At 39.1% G+C, this 18210-nt stretch overlaps 1 protein-coding gene and 1 long non-coding RNA gene across 5 annotated transcripts; one reads left to right on the top strand and one right to left on the bottom strand.

Moving 5' to 3' along the window:
- Positions 1–9856: 9856 nt before the first annotated feature.
- On the top strand, positions 9857–16815 carry LOC121896015 (N-acetyltransferase family 8 member 3). 4 transcript variants are annotated; one of them, XM_042409622.1, is made up of 4 exons: positions 11811–11904; positions 14610–14694; positions 15215–15304; positions 15881–16815. In XM_042409622.1, exons 3-4 carry the CDS (start codon positions 15286–15288, stop codon positions 16621–16623), a joined length of 762 nt encoding a protein of 253 aa, XP_042265556.1. In that variant the 5' UTR covers positions 11811–11904; positions 14610–14694; positions 15215–15285; the 3' UTR covers positions 16624–16815. The 4 variants fall into 4 exon arrangements, with proteins under 4 accessions (XP_042265558.1, XP_042265556.1, XP_042265555.1 ...); XM_042409624.1 differs by lacking the exons at positions 11811–11904; positions 14610–14694 and adding an exon at positions 9857–11522; XM_042409621.1 differs by lacking the exon at positions 11811–11904 and having other exon boundaries at positions 14182–14694.
- Positions 11797–15567, bottom strand: LOC121896016. The gene is made up of 3 exons (XR_006095888.1): positions 15496–15567; positions 14603–14672; positions 11797–11881 (listed from the first exon to the last, which is right to left on the bottom strand). It is a non-coding gene; the product is annotated as an uncharacterized LOC121896016 (long non-coding RNA).
- Positions 16816–18210: the final 1395 nt, after the last annotated feature.

Here is an 18210-nt window from a genome sequence, read left to right as displayed (position 1 = left end):
AGAGTGAGTTCGCCTACTTTTGAATACCAAATACATTCTAGGAGATGCAAGCTGTAAAACACAGGCTACAAGGCCTATATGAATGAATTATCTGGCAGGTGAATTTATTTATAAATGTAAAAATGTCGTATGTAATATTAATCGTGGCTGTAACGAATATCATGAGAGGTCTTTATGATGTGGGTTGAGGCTGGAAAAAGTGAAGCACGGGCTCTTATGTGAGCTTAAAAAAATGTGACAATGCAAGAGATTTAAATATGATCTCCATTTTATTAAATAAAATAAGAGGACAGTGGGGGCAGATTTTCTTGCCAAGAAAGCATTTTGAAACTTCTAAAAAAAAAAAAAAAAAAAATTGGGAAGAGGTCAGAATTATGAGTTGCTGTACTGATGGTGATGGTGAGATTTGAAAGTTTCTAAAGCTTTAATCGTCACGTGACAATAAGAAATCACATCACATTGAACATTTCAAATATGCAAATACACATTTTCTCTTCTCACCACTTCTTACAGTTTTTATAGTTCTTAATATTTGACCAAACTATGCTGTTGTATCCTTTTAGCCTCGCTAGCAGCACAGCTCTAGAGACGGTCTGTTGGTTTGTCCTCTTCGGTCCAGAATTAAATATCTCAATAATTATGGGACGGACTGCCATTAGATTAAATGATTACGTCATGGGGTTATAGGATTGCATATCATGTGCTGCTTACTTTAATTTGTATGTCAATACACTAACTTGTCCTGGAAGTTAAACGCTTCTAAAACCGGTTGTGTTTTAGTAATCTCAGAATTATTCACTCTATGTATACAGATGATTTTGTTATATTCTCTCCCAGCAGTGCTTGTCTTCAGAAAGCTGTTGGGTTTAATCCTCCTTCATGTTACTGACTTCGATATTAACTTTAAAGCCAAAAAGAGCAATGTAAGTTTTTTTTTACAAAGGACTTTCATGAGTTGCTTCTTCCAAGTGGAAATTCTCGTAAAGCGAGCAGTGTAGCACAGTCTTAATCATCATTTACATATTTGTGGATAATAAAGATCCATAGTGTTGGAAAATTATGTACATACATTTCACATATGCTCAACTGATGTGAAGTAAGTATATAAATGAAGCAGACGGTACGCAGGGATGTGCAGTTGCTTACAATGATTCTGTGAGGATGTTATTGTGTATGCCAAGATTTATGATGCGAGTCATTTATCAGTATAAATGTACCCACAGGTATGGCAGTGATAAGGAGCCTTATGTATAAATATTTGTGTAGATTGGATAAGGTAGAGAACAGAATCATGTGCTGGTTAATCCTACCAACAGTGCATTTCGAGAGATATTACAACTCCGGTGCAGAAGCATTTTTGAGAATACGTGAGATGAGTTTTAATTATGATGTTTAACAGTGATGTATGTTTTTACTTTACATAGTTTTATGTTTAAATTATTTAAAAAGATACAAAAATGTATGTAACTATGTGACTTTAACTGAATTGAACTGGGAAACTTGAGCTAAATAAGCATCTCCAGATGTCGTGTCATTCAGTATGTATACTACAAGATAAGATGCGCAACAAAGAGTAATTAATACCCTTATTTCTTATTAAATGTTCAGGAAATCTGTGACTTTTGACTTTGTCTCATTTAATTAGCTTTGCTTTTTTGTAGCAGCTCAGCCCTGAAAACCTTGTGATGAATCTACAGATCTAAAGATATTCTTTAATGCTTTGCAACATTCGCACAATATCATCAGACTGACCTCATTTTGGGATATGGGTTAGAGCGTTCCCTGCCTACAGAGGATCTACATAGGATTAGAAATGATCTCATCCTGGGAATTCAAACTCCTTCATCATGACACATATCTTTATCTTTCAGTCGTGCATTCGTAAACCACGCCGTATGATCTTCCTTTGGATCTCTGGCAGTGTGGCTAATGTGAGAGTCTCTGTGGGGCTGGTTGGACGTTGCATGAAAAGAATTATTGTACGATATAAACCGATGAATATTTTAACAAGTGTTTACATATTTGGAGAAGTATGAAACAATTTTTTTTTTCTTGGGAGTGTAGAATCCAGGGTTGGAGGTAACTGAAAATGTCATGAATGTTCAAATATCAGTGATCCATCACTGTGAAGCAGCAGCGTGTAAAACAAGTGTTTATCATATTGCACATGGATGTCACAACAAGTCTCAGCGGTGTGAATTCACTCCATCACAGGACAGGAGTGATGTCATGCAGAAATAAACACTAACTTATCGGATACTTCAACATATTTGTGTATGAAAACAGTGTTTTTTTTGCCAATCAGCTCTCACTGCTGCAGTGGGAAATGGCTGTTAACCTCGTCTGCTTTCAGTGAACCAGACTGTGTCTGGGTATTTTTAAATGTGATGTGTGTTTTTTTTTTTTTTAAAGGCTTGAATCTTTCTTCCATGACAAATGTAGCCGCTGATCACTGCCCACTAACCACTGAAAGCACTTCAATTGTTACCTTTGTCTTGGCTCTCTGTGCCTCCACTCACTAAATGCTTTTATGAAAATTCAGACTTTGAGCAGACAAGCTTGATGATGTTGGTGCACAATATTCTTTAACTATCTAGATCTGGGGATAAAAGTCCAGGAGGCACAATAACTTAATTTTCAGGCAGATTCTTAATTTAATTTCTCAGTATGAAAATAAGAATGAGCCCATTGTTCCAAACCAGCACTTACAGATATAATTCTCTTTCTAATATTAATTCCTCTCAGAAGAGGAGGTACAGTGTTGAAATTGACCGGAGCAGAGGTCACTTGAGGAATCTTTACTGTAGTTTGGTGATGAGTAGCAGGATAGCAAAGTGATGATGTCTTATTTAGTTTTGTTTGCTTTTAAAAATATCTCTCTGTTCCCAGAGCCTCACCCAAAGAGCGACGATTAATAATATTCTCAAAAATGTAGTCAATTTATAGAGTAAATTGCTTTTTTTATTCATCCTTTTAATCCCGGAGTTCAATTTGCATTCTCAAACAGAGCTTTCACCTTGTCAAAAGACAAAAGAGTTGTGCTTTTATGCATAGTGCATTATGGGGATCTGCATTTGTAATATGTTATATCAGATAAAATGATTTCATGCGTAGAAAAATTTTACACTTGAATCCTCTCTACATCTAATCCAATTTTGGGATACAGTTTGGCAGAGTCCATTAAAAAATCCTCTCAGTCAAACAGGAGGCTGTTTACTTTTAAATGAACACCGAGCACTAACAGGTAATGGAAAAATAAATAACTGGAAGTGCCAATAACAGACTTCTCTGTCGGCACGGCCGTGTAAAATCAAGACCTACATTAAACAGGGCATTCCATCATATTGCAATGCATTAACATCAGAAATGGAGGAGAAATGAAAATGACAATATTTGACTTTATGGGTAGAAAGAACACATGAATAATAATGGCATTAAAATGGATGAATGGTTGAAACTTTCACAAACAAACTTCCCAACAATTCTTTCAAATTAAACGCCAAAATATGGTCGCTTGTACCTGTCCTCAGCTGTGCTCGAGGACAGTTTGTGCATTTGTCTGAGCTTCCAAAAACTGTTGAACAAATTAATCTGTGTTAATTTCTGACAATCAAAATGGGAAAGGTCATGGTTTTGGTTGAAATGACTACTTTGTTAAAGCGGCTATAATCAATATTTTTCATAATAATGTATCAAATGACAGTTTGTAATGTCATAGTGATGAACCTACAGAGAATTATAAGCGACTCTGCAGCTCCTCTCTGCTTTAAGGAGCTTTACAGCGAGTTTTAGCTCATTGTTTATCTGTCCGGCTGCAACTTTACTGTTCATAGTGTCATTTTCAGCTGTAGCAGGCAGCTGTTTTCAGAGAAAAAGCTTTAAAAACCAACTGTACGCTACCTGCTCAGCACCGAACAGCAAACAGACAACCCAAGGCCTTAAGGTCAATTCATTCCATGTCTGCATAGCCATAATTGGTCTGTGACTGTATACATAGCAAGCATGCCAACTGAGCATGTGCTAGAAAGGCAAACAGGAATGCCCGTCCCGTCTACTGTATGAACTGCATCCCTACTCTCATTAAGCTGTCACTTTTGTTGTTCAGCAACATGCAGAAACTTCTCAGCTGCATTCAGACTGAAAACAGTCCTGTGTAAAACAGTACAAGGGGCCGTGTTGGTGTGGGCATGTTGTTTAAAGTGCTGGTGAGACAATGAAATACGATCCAGCAAGTCTGTTTGGAGTTAACAGATTATTGCGTTTAAAGGCTTATCAGAAAAACACTGCACAGCAATTTGTAATACTCACAGATTGGATTTTGAAACTCTGGAAAGTTATCACGCTGCAACCCTGTTTACTAGTATGCACATGTGGAATGTGTCTGTGTCCACGTGCGAGTCAACAGCTGTCTGAGGACGCAGAAAGCATGAATTGGCCTTTAGTGACTAGCTAGTGAACACGGAGTGGAGCATTTAGCAGCTAAAGAGCCAGATATTTCCCACAGGAGTTGGTAGAGAGCAAAAACAGAGCTAAAAAAGAGAGAGAGAATATTGGACTGACATCCATCTGTAATAATTGGATGTGTAAATATGTTCGTCATATCAACTTAAAAGGTGTTAAAAGGGTTTCCGTTGCCTTTGAATGGCCAAAAAAATCAGTTAATGCAGGTTTAAGTTTAGGGGACCTTCATCACAATAATAAATACTCTTAGTCATGGAAACCAACATTGTCTGTCGGTAGGAAAAGGAGAAATGTTCCTGTGTTAAAGTACGACATTTGTGGACTTTGTGGCTCTATAACGTTGTCACACAACGTAAATGTAACATAAACATACTGTATGTTGTTTGGTTTGATTCGCTGAAATGACCGGCGCTGTCGTCTTTCTCGGGAGGACAGTCTTAGAATTTCTGTAGCGAATCTCCGGATCAGTCGAGAGCTAAAAGCGGAACTGAGGCCAGAAAGGTTAACCTGTTTAGATGGAGGTTAAATAAAGCTAGTCTCCACACACAGGAGCACACTCACTATACGATAAAGCTTTTTCTTTACACACTAAATACGTAGAGCCTGTTTTCCTCACTTAATAAAGCCATCTACACATACAAATACATTGTTAATTCTTGCATGCAGAAGCATACAGTATCTGCGTTGATTTCTCAGAAACTGTAACCAAAAGAGAAAAGAAGAAGAAATGCTGAAAAAAAAGTCTTTCTGCTTTTTACCTTGACCAGCTTTTCATTTCAAGGGTTTTCAAGTTATTCTTGTATTTAGAATCCTTGTATTAGCAAGGTCATATGGTTGTAGTGGTTGTACTTGTTTCTCTTTTTTCATTCTACCACACCATGGTGACTGTGAGTGAGGGAAATAAAACAGTGTTTTTCTCTGTTCACTTACTTAGTGTAATTTATTTCGTCCTCAATGTACTGCCTTTTTTTTTTTTTGTAAAGGCTTTCTTTAAGATTCTGCTTTTTAAAATGCGCCTTGTCTGAGACAAATCAGTTGTTTTAATATATCCCACAGCTACACAGAGACTTGTATTCTTTTGAGCCATGTCCCCAAGTCAGTAATTAACCTTAAACAATATCAGCTTCTCCTAATGAAAAACAAGCCAATGGTTATTCACAGCTTTATCTTGCTGCAAAATCCCTCTATAACCCCCCCACCACCACCCCTCCAACATCTCTTGGCATATTGGTGGCTAAGTGTAGGTGGGAAACTTTTTAAGTGTGATAGATGGAGTTTAGTTTCAGGCTGCTGCTGCTGCTGCTGCAGCTTCCTCCTCTGACCCAGTTGTCCCCGGAGAGCCAGGGCCTGAGCTACAATATAGTTTGGCAGAATAGCCTTTTTTTTGTTGTTGTCGCTCAGTCTGTATTCAGGAAAAGAGCCAACACGCCACCTTTGATCAATGATTCTTTTCATTTGTTGGATTTTTTGGACTTTATTCATTTGTATTTAGATTCAATTCATCCAATTTCGGTAGTTAATCTCATGCAGATGCCTGACGCGCTGATACAAATACACCACAACAAAATAATGTATTTAATGATAACTGACTATCCTCAGGTCAGATACAGGATATAAACTCATCATTAAGTCACTGTTGTAAATCCCCTTTCAGACCAAATGGAAAACAACATAAGAACAATGAATAAACAGCTGTATGTATAAAAAAAAAAAAGCATATAGACCTAGAAACTGTCAAAGTATACACCAGAAAACGCTTCATTTTTGTTGAACACCTCAGAAGATGTAAAGTGAAACATACTTCAATGTCACGTAGCTACATGTGAGCTATTCCCACATTTTTTTTTCCTCACTGCGTTCCTGTGAGTGCAGATTAGCTTTATTTAAGAGATTCTCTACAGAAGTTCTGAGACTGTCCTCCAAAGAGACATCAGTCATTTCAGCAAATCCCTCCAAACGACATGCTTGTCTGTTTACGTTAAGAGTTGCTTACTTCCACATCCAGCAGTTTCCAGCAGAGCGACATTATCATTCATTCGGAGTCGGTGTTTCTGTCCACCTGATGAATGTAAGTCCAATATTCTCTCTCTTTTAGCTCTGCTTTTGCTCTCTACCAACTCCTGAGGGAAATATCAGGCTATTTAGCTGCTAAATGCTCCACTATACTCATCAGCTAGCCGGTAACTTTCTCTTTTGGACACTTTAAGCTGAGCAGGTGGTGTACAGTGGGAGTTTTTTTTAGAGCTTTTTCTCTGAAAACGGCTGCCTGTTGGGGCTGCAAACGACGCTATATGAGCGCTGAGAGTGAGCCAGGACAGTAAAGTTGCAGCTGGACAGCTAAACAATGAGCTGCCATAAAACTCTGTAAATTCGAGGGGAGCCACAGAGTCAGGTGATAATTCTCTGTAGATTCATCATATCACAGATCATCATTTGATACTTAATTATAAAAATATTGATCTCTTTAAGGAATGAACTGTAATTTTGGTAATTCTGGGTTTAACATTTCTACCGATTGTTTTCAATTTATTGTGATTCTAGGTAACATAGATATCCCAAAATCTTAAAAATATGACATGCCATTACAGACTTTTCTGTAGGACCAACCTCAGCTCAAAAGATAAGAGATACCATGAAAATCTCTGAACACTTTCATGTCCACCAGAGGATAAATCCTTTTTTTTTCTCTGCTGGCACCATCCTCAGGCCATTTTCTGCTGCAGGAGTATCTAAAAATAAGGTAAATAAGGTTTACCTCCATTGTTTAGCCATCCAACTGTCCAGTGTGTAAAGAAAATACAGCCTCGTGGGTCTATTGTGGTTATTACAAATGTTTATTCTTGGTGTATAAAATCCTCAATGATGCATATAAAGCCATGAATCATCTGTGAGCTTCGGATGGAAGCTCGGTAATGTCCAGTACTGATCGCTCCTCATTCCTGCTTTGTTTACAACTGACTCTATCATCCCCTACAGTATGTGTCTAGACAGCTTTCTGTTATTATTCAGGGAGTTTGTGTCTGAAATCCTGTTATTTTCAGTATGAAAATTACCTGGGATTCTCAATTTACGGTGAGACAATCGCTTTTGTCTGCGTACAGTGGGTGAAGTGTCATAGCAGTTACAAAGAACGGGGCATGACTTGGATTTTGATAAAGTAAGATTATCATAAAACAAGATTTTCAAGAAGGCAGCCCTCCTCTGTTCTCTGGTCTGTCTGATTTTGTGACTTTCATTATGATTTCTTATTTCTCATCATTTAAAACAGTGTTAGGAGACAAACAAAGCATAATTTGCCCCCTGGATTGTCAACATAATTACCATCTGTGATAAATAAAAAAAAAGCAGTACATAAACTGTGAGAATTCACATTCAGGTAATATAAAACAAATGTGTGTGAACTTCCCAGTGCTCTGTTCTCACTTTCCAAACAATGCAGAAATTTGGAGGTCACCACCCAGGATGTGGAAATTATGTTTGCATACTTTTAATTTGTATTGCCAAAAGTCAGAGGAAAATGTAGCTGTTGTCTCAATTATGTTTTGTGGCAACTTTTTTCAAGTGGAGGAAATGCACTGTTTATTTACAGTGCAGTTTGTTAGCTGGTCGGAGTGGATGATGGTCGTACAAATTGCAGGAATTGATACCCAGTGACCGAGGTTCACATCCACACGTGTGTGGTTAATGGTTTAGGCAACAAAAGCACTTTGGTTAAAGGTTGTAGCTCAGGATTTTCTATATTTTTCTTGTCAACAAATAGAAACAATAGTATTGTGTGTGTGTCCAAAGCCTGATATAACTCATTCCTCTGTGCCGTAGACCTCCGTTGTTGTCCAAAAAATATTTAAAACATGTCAGTGAGTCACACTGTTGCTGGATAACATGTCCTTCACCACAAAGAGTTTTTGGTTCTGTAGTTTGTCTCCAAAGACTAATAAAAACCATCATGTTTTCAGTCTCTAGAGAGGAGTCCTACATGATGCACAGTTAACCCTCCTGATGTCTTTATATTCTGTATACTTGCCCTAAACATCAAAAATGACCCACATCCCTCTGATGAAGACTCCTCACTCCATTTTAAAACAGAAATCAATTTTGCAGGAAGAAACAACACCTCCTACTCAACAAGTCAGAAAACTGTTTTCGGTACAGATACATACACCTCTCATTTTGCTACAGAACACACAATAATTCATTAGTTGCTGTAAGTGATGTGATATATTATTTTTTTCCCTACTTAACACATGTGACAGCATGGAGATGCATTCTCTGTCTTCTTCAGCTTCAGGACTAGATTCAGTTCCCTGATCATTATTACTGGATTAACCAGTCTGGGAGATAAAACAAATTATTATTATAATACTGGAATACCTTGCCCAGGTTTGTATGTAAATTAGTTTATGGTAATTTGATGAAACACAACTTTATTAAGGGAAAAGCACCATGTGAGTACAATACAAACTGAGTAAAAAAGGTGACAGGGCCACATGATAATGACTTAATGCAGGAACCAGATGATATTGTATCATACTGGTGCAAATTACCAGTTAAATTAGTAACAGTAATAGTTAAATAATCAAATTTCCAAAAACCAAGAGCCACACAGTGAACCAGCATTAGGCTTTGGGGTCTCTGGAGGTCTGGGGTTTACGTTGTAATGTTTTTATGTTGTATTTCTTTTTAAAATGATTTTATTGTATTATGTAAAGTAACAAAATGTGCTTTACACATAAACCTGCCTCCATTTCTCAAGCATAAGCACACACTTTTGTCTCTTTCTCCCTGTATGTGTGTTCTTTACTGTTCTTTGTAGTTGCTATAAACCTTTCAATCTCTAAATGATTTTTATAAATGGCGGGTCAAAAAAGACCCTAAAGGCAATCTTTGTACTTTGATGGTGTACGACGTTTACAGAATGGTAATGGTACGGTCAGATCAGGAAAAGTCATCAAATTTCATGCTGACAAAAAATGTATTTAGGGGGTTTACTCTGCTGTGAAACCCGTGAGACAACAGGAGGGTTGATAATGCTTCAGCTGCTAGGAGTGAACTTTGTATTGCAAAAGCAGATATTGTAGAAAAACAAATAAAATAGTGTCAGTGAATATTTTACTGATATGTTCAGTATCAACATTTCGCCACTTCATTATCAAGGTTTCCTAATTATGTTGATAAAAATGTAATCAGAGTTGGCATTTCATGTCTTTCAAACAATAGACACAACAATCTGAATATAAGCTCTTTCTCCCTCCATGGAAATATTAATGTTTTCACCTCAATTCAACATTGAAATTTGAGTGGAGGTAAACAAAATGGCCTCCATTTGATGGTTTTGTACTGCGGGAATGAACCATAAATAATGTAAAAAAGAAAGTAGTAGTATGTTTTCCCATTGACTTCAACAGAGATCTAAAGGTTCTTTATTATTGCAAACGTTTTCTGTATCACTGTTATGTGGTGCAGTGTTTCTTTATGTGTTAGCCAGAGAGATCGCAGCTCTGACTCAATATACATGTTTTACTATGACAATAGCGCTTTCAGACATTTCCACATCATAAATACGGAGGCATTTCCAAAGATATATTCTATACAAGAGCAAATGCATTACTATAATAGAGATAGCTGGTACTAAATGGAAATCTCAAGGGAGTGTTTTAGTTTTGTACGCATGCACTTTTGAGACACAAAAAGCCACAAGGTAAGCCAGATTCAATTCAAGGTTTCTGGAGAGTCAGTGGGTTGGAAATAAAGTTGTCGGAGGTGCGTTCAAAATGATGGCAAGCAGCTGGATATGAGGATAAAACCTCAATAATGTAATTGTTTAATCCCTTAATGTCGTAGCTCTATGACAAGCATACTGAGCAGGCTCTTTCCCTTACAGTCTTTACACAAGTACATGTCCATAAATTAGAATGCAGTTCACTGGGTTCTCGTGGGCCCAGTAGAAGTGGTGCATGCAGTTTGCCTGCAGTGGTTAGTTTCCAGGGCAACTTTAACCTGTTTTCCCTGTAACTGTTTTTGTTTCAAGACAATATGCAATAAACCCCGAAGGACTCCTGGCTAATTTTTATTGAGTAAAATTAATATTGTGTCATGACCTGGCTCAAGTGGCCACAACAACAAAAAAAAAAAAGACACACCATGTTGAACTTTAACAAAAGAGAACATTATTTAACCAATTAACCAAATTAAAGCCAAATTAAAGGTTTTAACAGATTGATTAAAGAATTGAGTGTGATGTCAGTAGTTAGTGGTGCGTGATGTGCATGAGTGGAGGATGTGAGTGTGAGTCTTGTAGAGTAGAGAACAGCATACTAAATGAGGAGAGCTGCAGTAGTAATCGCAGCGGCAGCAGAGCGGTGGAGAGTCAGCGAGAGAGTGAGCTGTGCTGCAGCCAGGACATTAAGGGGCCATATTATGAAAAACTCACTTTTTCAGGGCTTGTGCATATATATTTGGGTCTCTGATGTGCTCACTAATACACATATTAGTTAACAAGCTGTTAAAGTATTTCAATATGAAATAAGACAACCCGGTCTGTTTGGTGTGGGCTGGCTTGCTCTTGTGATTCAACAAGCCATTCAGGTTTGATGCCCCTTCTTACATCACTTGGGGCTTCATTGAAATTGTACCACCTCCCATCCATGCCTCTATCTGAGTCTCCACCCACTAAATTTCCTGAGGTCCGCCATGTTTTTCACACAAGCGCCAGCTGGGACCCAGCTAAATTAAACTAGGGTAAACTAAGGGTGAAAAATTTGTGCATATGGCGGGGCTGGACCGGAGGACAGAGCTGCTGCTTAACACTGCTTGCTTTGGAGGAGAGAGCCGGGGAGCAGAGAGTCCTACATTGCTGCTGTCTCATCTTCTAGAGGAATAATTACCCGATTCTGCTCTGATCCAGACCACTTTACTGGCAGGAGGAGTTTATTTTTTTAAACTTTTGGGATTAAGTGGATTTATCTTCAAATTCACTTCTCAACCTAGCCGTAGCTCAGTTAACACCGGAATCACACAACCTCCACTGCTGCTGTCATCAATAATAAACATCTTAAATGCTGGTGAGTTTATATAATTTTAAAGTTACACAGTATGTAGATATATCTATGTGTAGAAACAATAACGCAATATATAATTTTATTGAGCCAATTAACAAAATTAAAACCAAATGAAATGATTTAACGGAATGATAAGTGTGTGTGGTGTTGTGCACGAGTGGAGGATGTGTGTGTGAGAGCAAAACAAAGAACATAAGAATGAACTAAAACAGCATAACTAAACAAGGAGGAGCTGAGAGCTGCAGTAGGAGTAGCAGAGCAGCAGAGAGTCAGCGAGAGAGTGAGCTGTGCTGCAGCCAGGACTTATATAACTTGGGAACACACCGGGGCCCTCAGGTGTTCCAGGTTCACCTAATGAGCACCTGCAAAGAGAGCAGACAGACAGGTGAATCACTCAGCAACCACAGGGGTCATCACAATTGGCTGTAATGATATAGTATTATGTACTCAAGCAATTAATACCATAACACTTTCATGATGCTCAAATATGATTTGATTAATTCTACAGCTTGTACTTATTCAAGGAACTATTTGTCTAACCAGCTTTAGCCGTTTTCACACATGAACTCCAGACATTTTCCAGAGTTGCCCTTTCACACACGTAACACACAGCAGGAGATTGTCCGTGTCAGACGTGTTCTCACCTACTGGAAATACTCCGTTTGGTTTAGGTGAGGGGTGCAGAAGGCAGGACATAAGGCAAAAAGTAAGCTGCGGTTGTAGTTCAGCATTTTTAAGCTTTTCATCAGAAATAAAACAGCTTTTAGAAATCACAGGAAGTCCTCTCTCCCATTAGTGCAAGCTCCACAGCAGAGCATTCAGGCCCAGCCAAATCAATGCAGCTTAGCTGGCCTGCTGCATTTATCCAGCGCCAGTTGCATGTGAAAAACAGCGTCTGCAGATGAGAGAGTAGTTGACTGCTGGAAATCAAAGTTGTCGTATTTAAGTTTATATTCTGCTTGTTCAACAGTTGCTTGATAAATTGCTCGTACCGTCTCCCTTACTGCTGCATTTTGTTGCACTTACAGCAGCGAGTGGTTGTATCCAAAGAATTCACTGCTGTATTAACACATGGGCTCAATTGGACATTACACAGACTATGTACTAGCTGAGCTGGAGCTGGCAGGGTTAAAGTCCGTTTAATGTCCGGTCTGTCTGATTCAGACATTTACATTCACACATGCAGCTCCTCTGGATAATGTCCCAACAATTACAGGGTTGCCGTGCACATGTGGAAGGGGATTTTGTTGTAAGAATTTTCCAATCTGAGTTGATGTGATAAAATGCCTTTGACATTATTATAATTCATCAGTGGTTCCAGACATTTATTGTTTGTTTTTTGTTGTACTGATTCATAATTTCAATGTAAAAATCCAAATGACTTTTACTGGAATCATAGATACATCCCTTGTAAGGTCTGTGACATGTGGATGTCACTGCTTTTTGTCCCAGTAGCAAAGAGTCTATTTCAAAGTGAGCCCTTTTTGCATGGACTATGTAACATTACTGGTTTCATCAAGCTGTTAAAGTGCATTTTTCTCATTCAGACATTACTGTAGGAGTCTTTTACATAAACATTCCTCATGGCTTTATCCAGAAATGAAAAGGCCAATAAAGAAAGTGCTGAACGATGTGTGAACCTGGTGAGTTGAAAAGTTACAATTTTAAGGAAGAAGCTTGTTTTCTGTTTTTATCACAAGCTGCATTAGTGATAGATTTTAAAGGGTACTTTGCTTTTGAAGTCTAGTTTAAGCCCAGTATACTGAAGGAAGAAGTGGTCGGATGGTACAGCTCCTGAAAACACCTTTCCAAAGTGAGAATTTGAGGGGCTGCGTCCAACAATTTCTGTATCTTTCCCAAACCGGAAAATCTCAAACTCTCCTCTTTCATTTCATCAACTATTCATTGCACTTTTTATGTCCACAATTCAGTGCAACACCATGATGTCCTCTAGGACACACTGTCTGAAAATGTCCCTATATTTTAACAATTATTGCATCTCTCCCCTCTATGACAGCTGGCTTTCCACTCCTCCTTCAAGTGTGGCTGTTCAGAACCACTATAAACACATTTTGCTCTCTGACACAGTCAGACAACACATCATACAAACCAGTTTTTTTTTCTTGCATAAGCCTTTAAAGACTAATTTAAAGGGTACATACATTTCCAGTTCTATATTTTTATTCAGGGGCCCTACTGGGATATCTTTGCATGATTTACAGTTTAAAATACTCCTTATTTATCATATGCTGGCCCTTTATGCAGCCCCTCAGTTCAGCTTGTCTGCTCCTGTCTGTTGAAACACCCCTCCTCTCTGTTCTGATTGGCCAGCTTCAGGAAGCTGCCCCTTGGCAGACTTCCGGGGGCTCGGGATGCTACGTAAACAAACAGTAGTAGTAGGATACTTTTTGTCGTCCTTTACTCAAAATGTCAACTTCTCAAATATATCGGCACATGTTCGAGCCGAAATATGTGAGTGGGCAACGTGAACAACCTTAGTAACAAAGACTGCCAACACACGGCTGTTTGTGGGAGGAGGGCCTTAAAGAGACAGGACCTAAAACAGCCTGTTTCAGGCTGCATGAAGGGCCAATATAAGATAAATAAAGAGCTTTTTTGACTGTAAATCATGCAGAGATATTCAAGTAGAGCCCCAGAATATAAATATAGACCCGAAAATGTGCATGATAAGTCCCCTTTAAATCACCATTACATAGCACCTTACGTAATAAGGTGGATGATTTTCACCACACAGCCCTCGATATGTAAACAGAGGAGATAAATATGCTCGCCAAATGTGATTAAAGTGGTTTATGAGGAGGGGATTCACTCGCAGGGTTCAGAATTCAGGATTCACACGGTGGATGTGAAATGGTTTGAGAAAATTCCAGAGTTGCTTGACCTTTCAGTACTCACAGATTCATGAGGCAGTGCTATTGATTTAAAGAGGTGTAAAGGCCTTTCTCCTGCCGAGGAAATTTAATCATGTCACAGGGCCACCGGGTTATTGCACAAGACACTGTCGCTGACGCCATAGGACACTTTTATGTCAAGGGGCTAGACAATATTAATTTTACTTTCACCTTATAGTGCAGGGGAGAGGAAGCGGTGTGGAGATCCACCATAGTTTTCCTGAGAGGACATCGCCAAAACCTGAAGCTCTCAAAAAAAAGAGGTTAATAAGAACATTTTATTCTTGGAAATATCTATGAAGAGCTTGAACGAACAGTGAATTCACATTCTGCTCAGTGTTCTGACTTAATATATTCAAGATCTGTGCTCATCCTCCTTGAGAAATCCAATGATAGAGTTCTTTACTCTGTTGACTGAGCTAATTAAGTTTTAAAACATACAGTGCATTTCATAATCAAAGCAACACTGTGATTAATTTCAATTAAACTTAATGCACGCTCCCTCAAATCGCCGTCGTCTCAATCAAACTGTACAATCTCCTATAGAAATCTCAATATCTTTCAAAATGAGTAGTCATACTTCAAAGACATCGCTTCAAAGTCTTCACTATTTTTAGGTGGTATAATGTGTGTGTGTGTGTGAGAGTGTCTGTGTGTGTGTGTGTGTGTGTGTGTGTGTGTGTGTGTGTGTGTGTGTGTGTGTGTTTGGTGTGTACCCATAGGTGAGCATGCTCAGACTAATTTCAACCCCTTTTGTGAATGGCTGATTATCACAATCTGTAGCTTAAGTTCAGGCGGAGCTGCAGCATTAAGTCCTTCAGAGTGAGCGAGAGAGACGAGGGGAAAGAGTCGGCATGGCCCAGAAAAATAACTGTAAGTTGATGTTCTGATTATGTTAATCTTTTATACCTTTCTTTTTTTTCCAAGTTGTTGAGTTGATTACGAACAAGAGCACTAATAAGACAGCTAGGGTGTAAATGAATGGCACTACTAACATGCCTAGACGACACATAACACGTCTCGAAACAAAAAAAACCTTTTGTTCGTTGCCTCTTGATTCTCACCTTGCTTTGATTTTCATCATTACCACTTTTAAGACCTAATTGTGTTGAATTTCAGAGTGACTCTCACTGTCGAAATCTGTAAGAGAAACAATGTCATAATAATTTTAATTGTGACTTTCACCTCAGGGTTTTCATACACAAATGCCAGTTTTTTTTATGTTCATATGGAATAGAATTAAATTAAAAATGAAAAAGGTAATATTCTCTAAGAGGTGTATTCATGCTTCTTCTTTTTTTTTTTTTTTTCCAACAAGTTACGTGAGCGTATTGAGCTCATTGTGAAATCCAGCAGGAATTTCTTATTGCAACAACAGACAGATTAGTCTCACTGAGCTCTCATTCTCTTCCCTCCCCCTCTCTTTCTTTATCCCTCTCCAACACACAGTTCAATTCTCCATCAGGGAATACAGACCCTCAGATGAACATGGGGTCATGTCGCTCTTTCGTGACGGGATTCTTGAAAATGTATACCCGGCCTTCTTCAAGGCCATGAGCCATCCAGACCATGTTGGTGTTGCTCTGAGCATTTCCATGGCTGGCTATGTGCTGGGAGGCAGCTCCTACTTCCAAGGTTTACTCTTTGGCAGTGCATGGGCTGGCCTCATTTACTACTGCTGCCATGAGATCTACGAAACCTACATGATGAGGAGGCTGAGCACAGACATGGCCGACATTCAAGCCAGCTACCTGGACAACCCAGATAACGGTTTCTGGGTGGCGGAGGACGGCGCCAACGACCGCTCCAAGGTGGTGGGGATGGTGGCGGTGATGGGGAAAAAAGCAGGGGATGAGAACGAGAGGTGTGATGACTTGAACGGAGGAGTGATGGGAGAGTTCGCCCAAGATGCTGGAGATGGAAGTTACGGTGAGATGTCCGGCATGGTGGTGGTGTTTCCATGTCGCCGCAAAAACCTTGGTTCTCAGTTGATACAGAAGGCGTTGGATTTCTGCAAAGAGCGAGGCTACACCCGCCTCGTTCTGGACATCAGCTCGCCACAGACGGCAGCCGTTTCCCTGTACCAAAAATTAGGCTTCGTTCAAACAGCATCCCACAATAACACACATGCTAATCGCTGGTTCTCCAGGCTGGCCAGAATAAATGTGATGCGAATGGAGAAGTTCATTTAAAACAAAATGGACTTTAGACCTCGGCACTTGATACGCCCTCGACTGTACAGCACATTAAGAATATTCCAGTTAATTTATGCCTTTTAGTCTCATTTAATGCAAAAAAAAACCTTTCTGTTGTGTGATATCTGGTCACTCAGGTCTCCGGCTCACTATCACGGTAGTTTGGAAAAAGAAAAGTACATTAAATTTCATGTTTTTTCCACATCGCAGCATTAATGATTTCAGTTGCCTTGTATTTCTTCTTGCCTTGATGTATTATGTATACACCTGCACCCCTGACAGTCCATTGCCCACAACCTTGGAGAACAATGAGACAATTAGTCAGCTTCTCTGGTTAGTCAAATGAATTTAAAATTTGCATATGGAATAAAAATAAATCTCGATAAGATATGTCATTAAATTAATTACTAGACATTAAATAGAACAACCAATATTCACATTCAAGTATCTATTGTTCTTCTGTCCACTAGGGAATATAAAAATATATGTGAGAAAAGAGAAATTTAGTCATTTGGAAGTAGGAGAACTTTCTTTTAAGCCTCTTTCCAGGGAGACGTTGAATCCCTCTGCCTCACAGGAATTAATGCCAGCTGACTTCTAAGACCTCACAACTCTTTGCTTAAAATACCAATGAAAAATGCAATAGTATCAGGACATTGGAAGGTTTAAAATTCTTTGGAGCTAAAAGAGCCGGTGTGTGTGTGTGTGTGTGTGTGTGTGTGTGTGTGTGTGTGTGTGTGTGTGTGTGTGTGTGTATGTATGTATGTGTGTGGCATAAAAAGAGGATAAAGAGTTCAGTATACCGCAATGTATTCAGGTCATCGTACGCAAGGAAAATACTGAGATTATTACGACAGCAAACAATAGAGAAAAAGCTTAAGTGTTTCCATATCGATGGTCTTATGATATGTGTGAGGAGGGATTTGACAAAATAGAGGTGAAAGGCCCATGGGAATTACTCTTTTATAATACAGAAAAATGTGATAGTTGGCTGCTATTTCTAACACAACGTAAACAAGGATCTTCCTGTCAACTATGCTGCCTTTTGCCAGCAGGATATCTTCTTAATAAACCTAATATCAGCCAAAAGCAGTGTGCAATATCAGCTAAATAACACAGATTTACAGATTTCCTAACCTACATTGCCCCAGATATCCCCCAAAGGTGATCGCAATTTCCAAAATATTATCAGCACTACACAGTACCTGCTTATCTTGAAAGCGTGTCCACGGTAAGCCTATAAGGGGAAAACATCAAGCAGCAAATGTGTGCAATGACAGGTGTGGCCTAAATGAGTTTCAAGAGGGAGGTACTGTATGGAGAGAGCAGCTTGGCACTGAGACACACACACCAATCAGAGGCCTTTGGGCATCAATCATTCCTGCTGAAGCTGTCAAAAAAAAATTAGGCCGGTGGCCAGCAGGCAGGTGCTGAACCAGCCAGAGGAAGATGAGCCTTAATGCTGGCCAACCTGTTGTCATCCTCTCACAATTACCAGTACAACTGGCCTCAAGGTAATGACAGCTTGATTGTAATTCCTCTCATACACATGCACCACTGATGAGTCAGTTGCCATTTGGGGGT

This window comes from Thunnus maccoyii, chromosome 4 (assembly GCF_910596095.1).
Source record: "Thunnus maccoyii chromosome 4, fThuMac1.1, whole genome shotgun sequence".
Classification (NCBI taxonomy): Eukaryota; Metazoa; Chordata; class Actinopteri; order Scombriformes; family Scombridae; genus Thunnus; species Thunnus maccoyii.
This window is presented reverse-complemented; position numbering and strand designations above follow the sequence as displayed.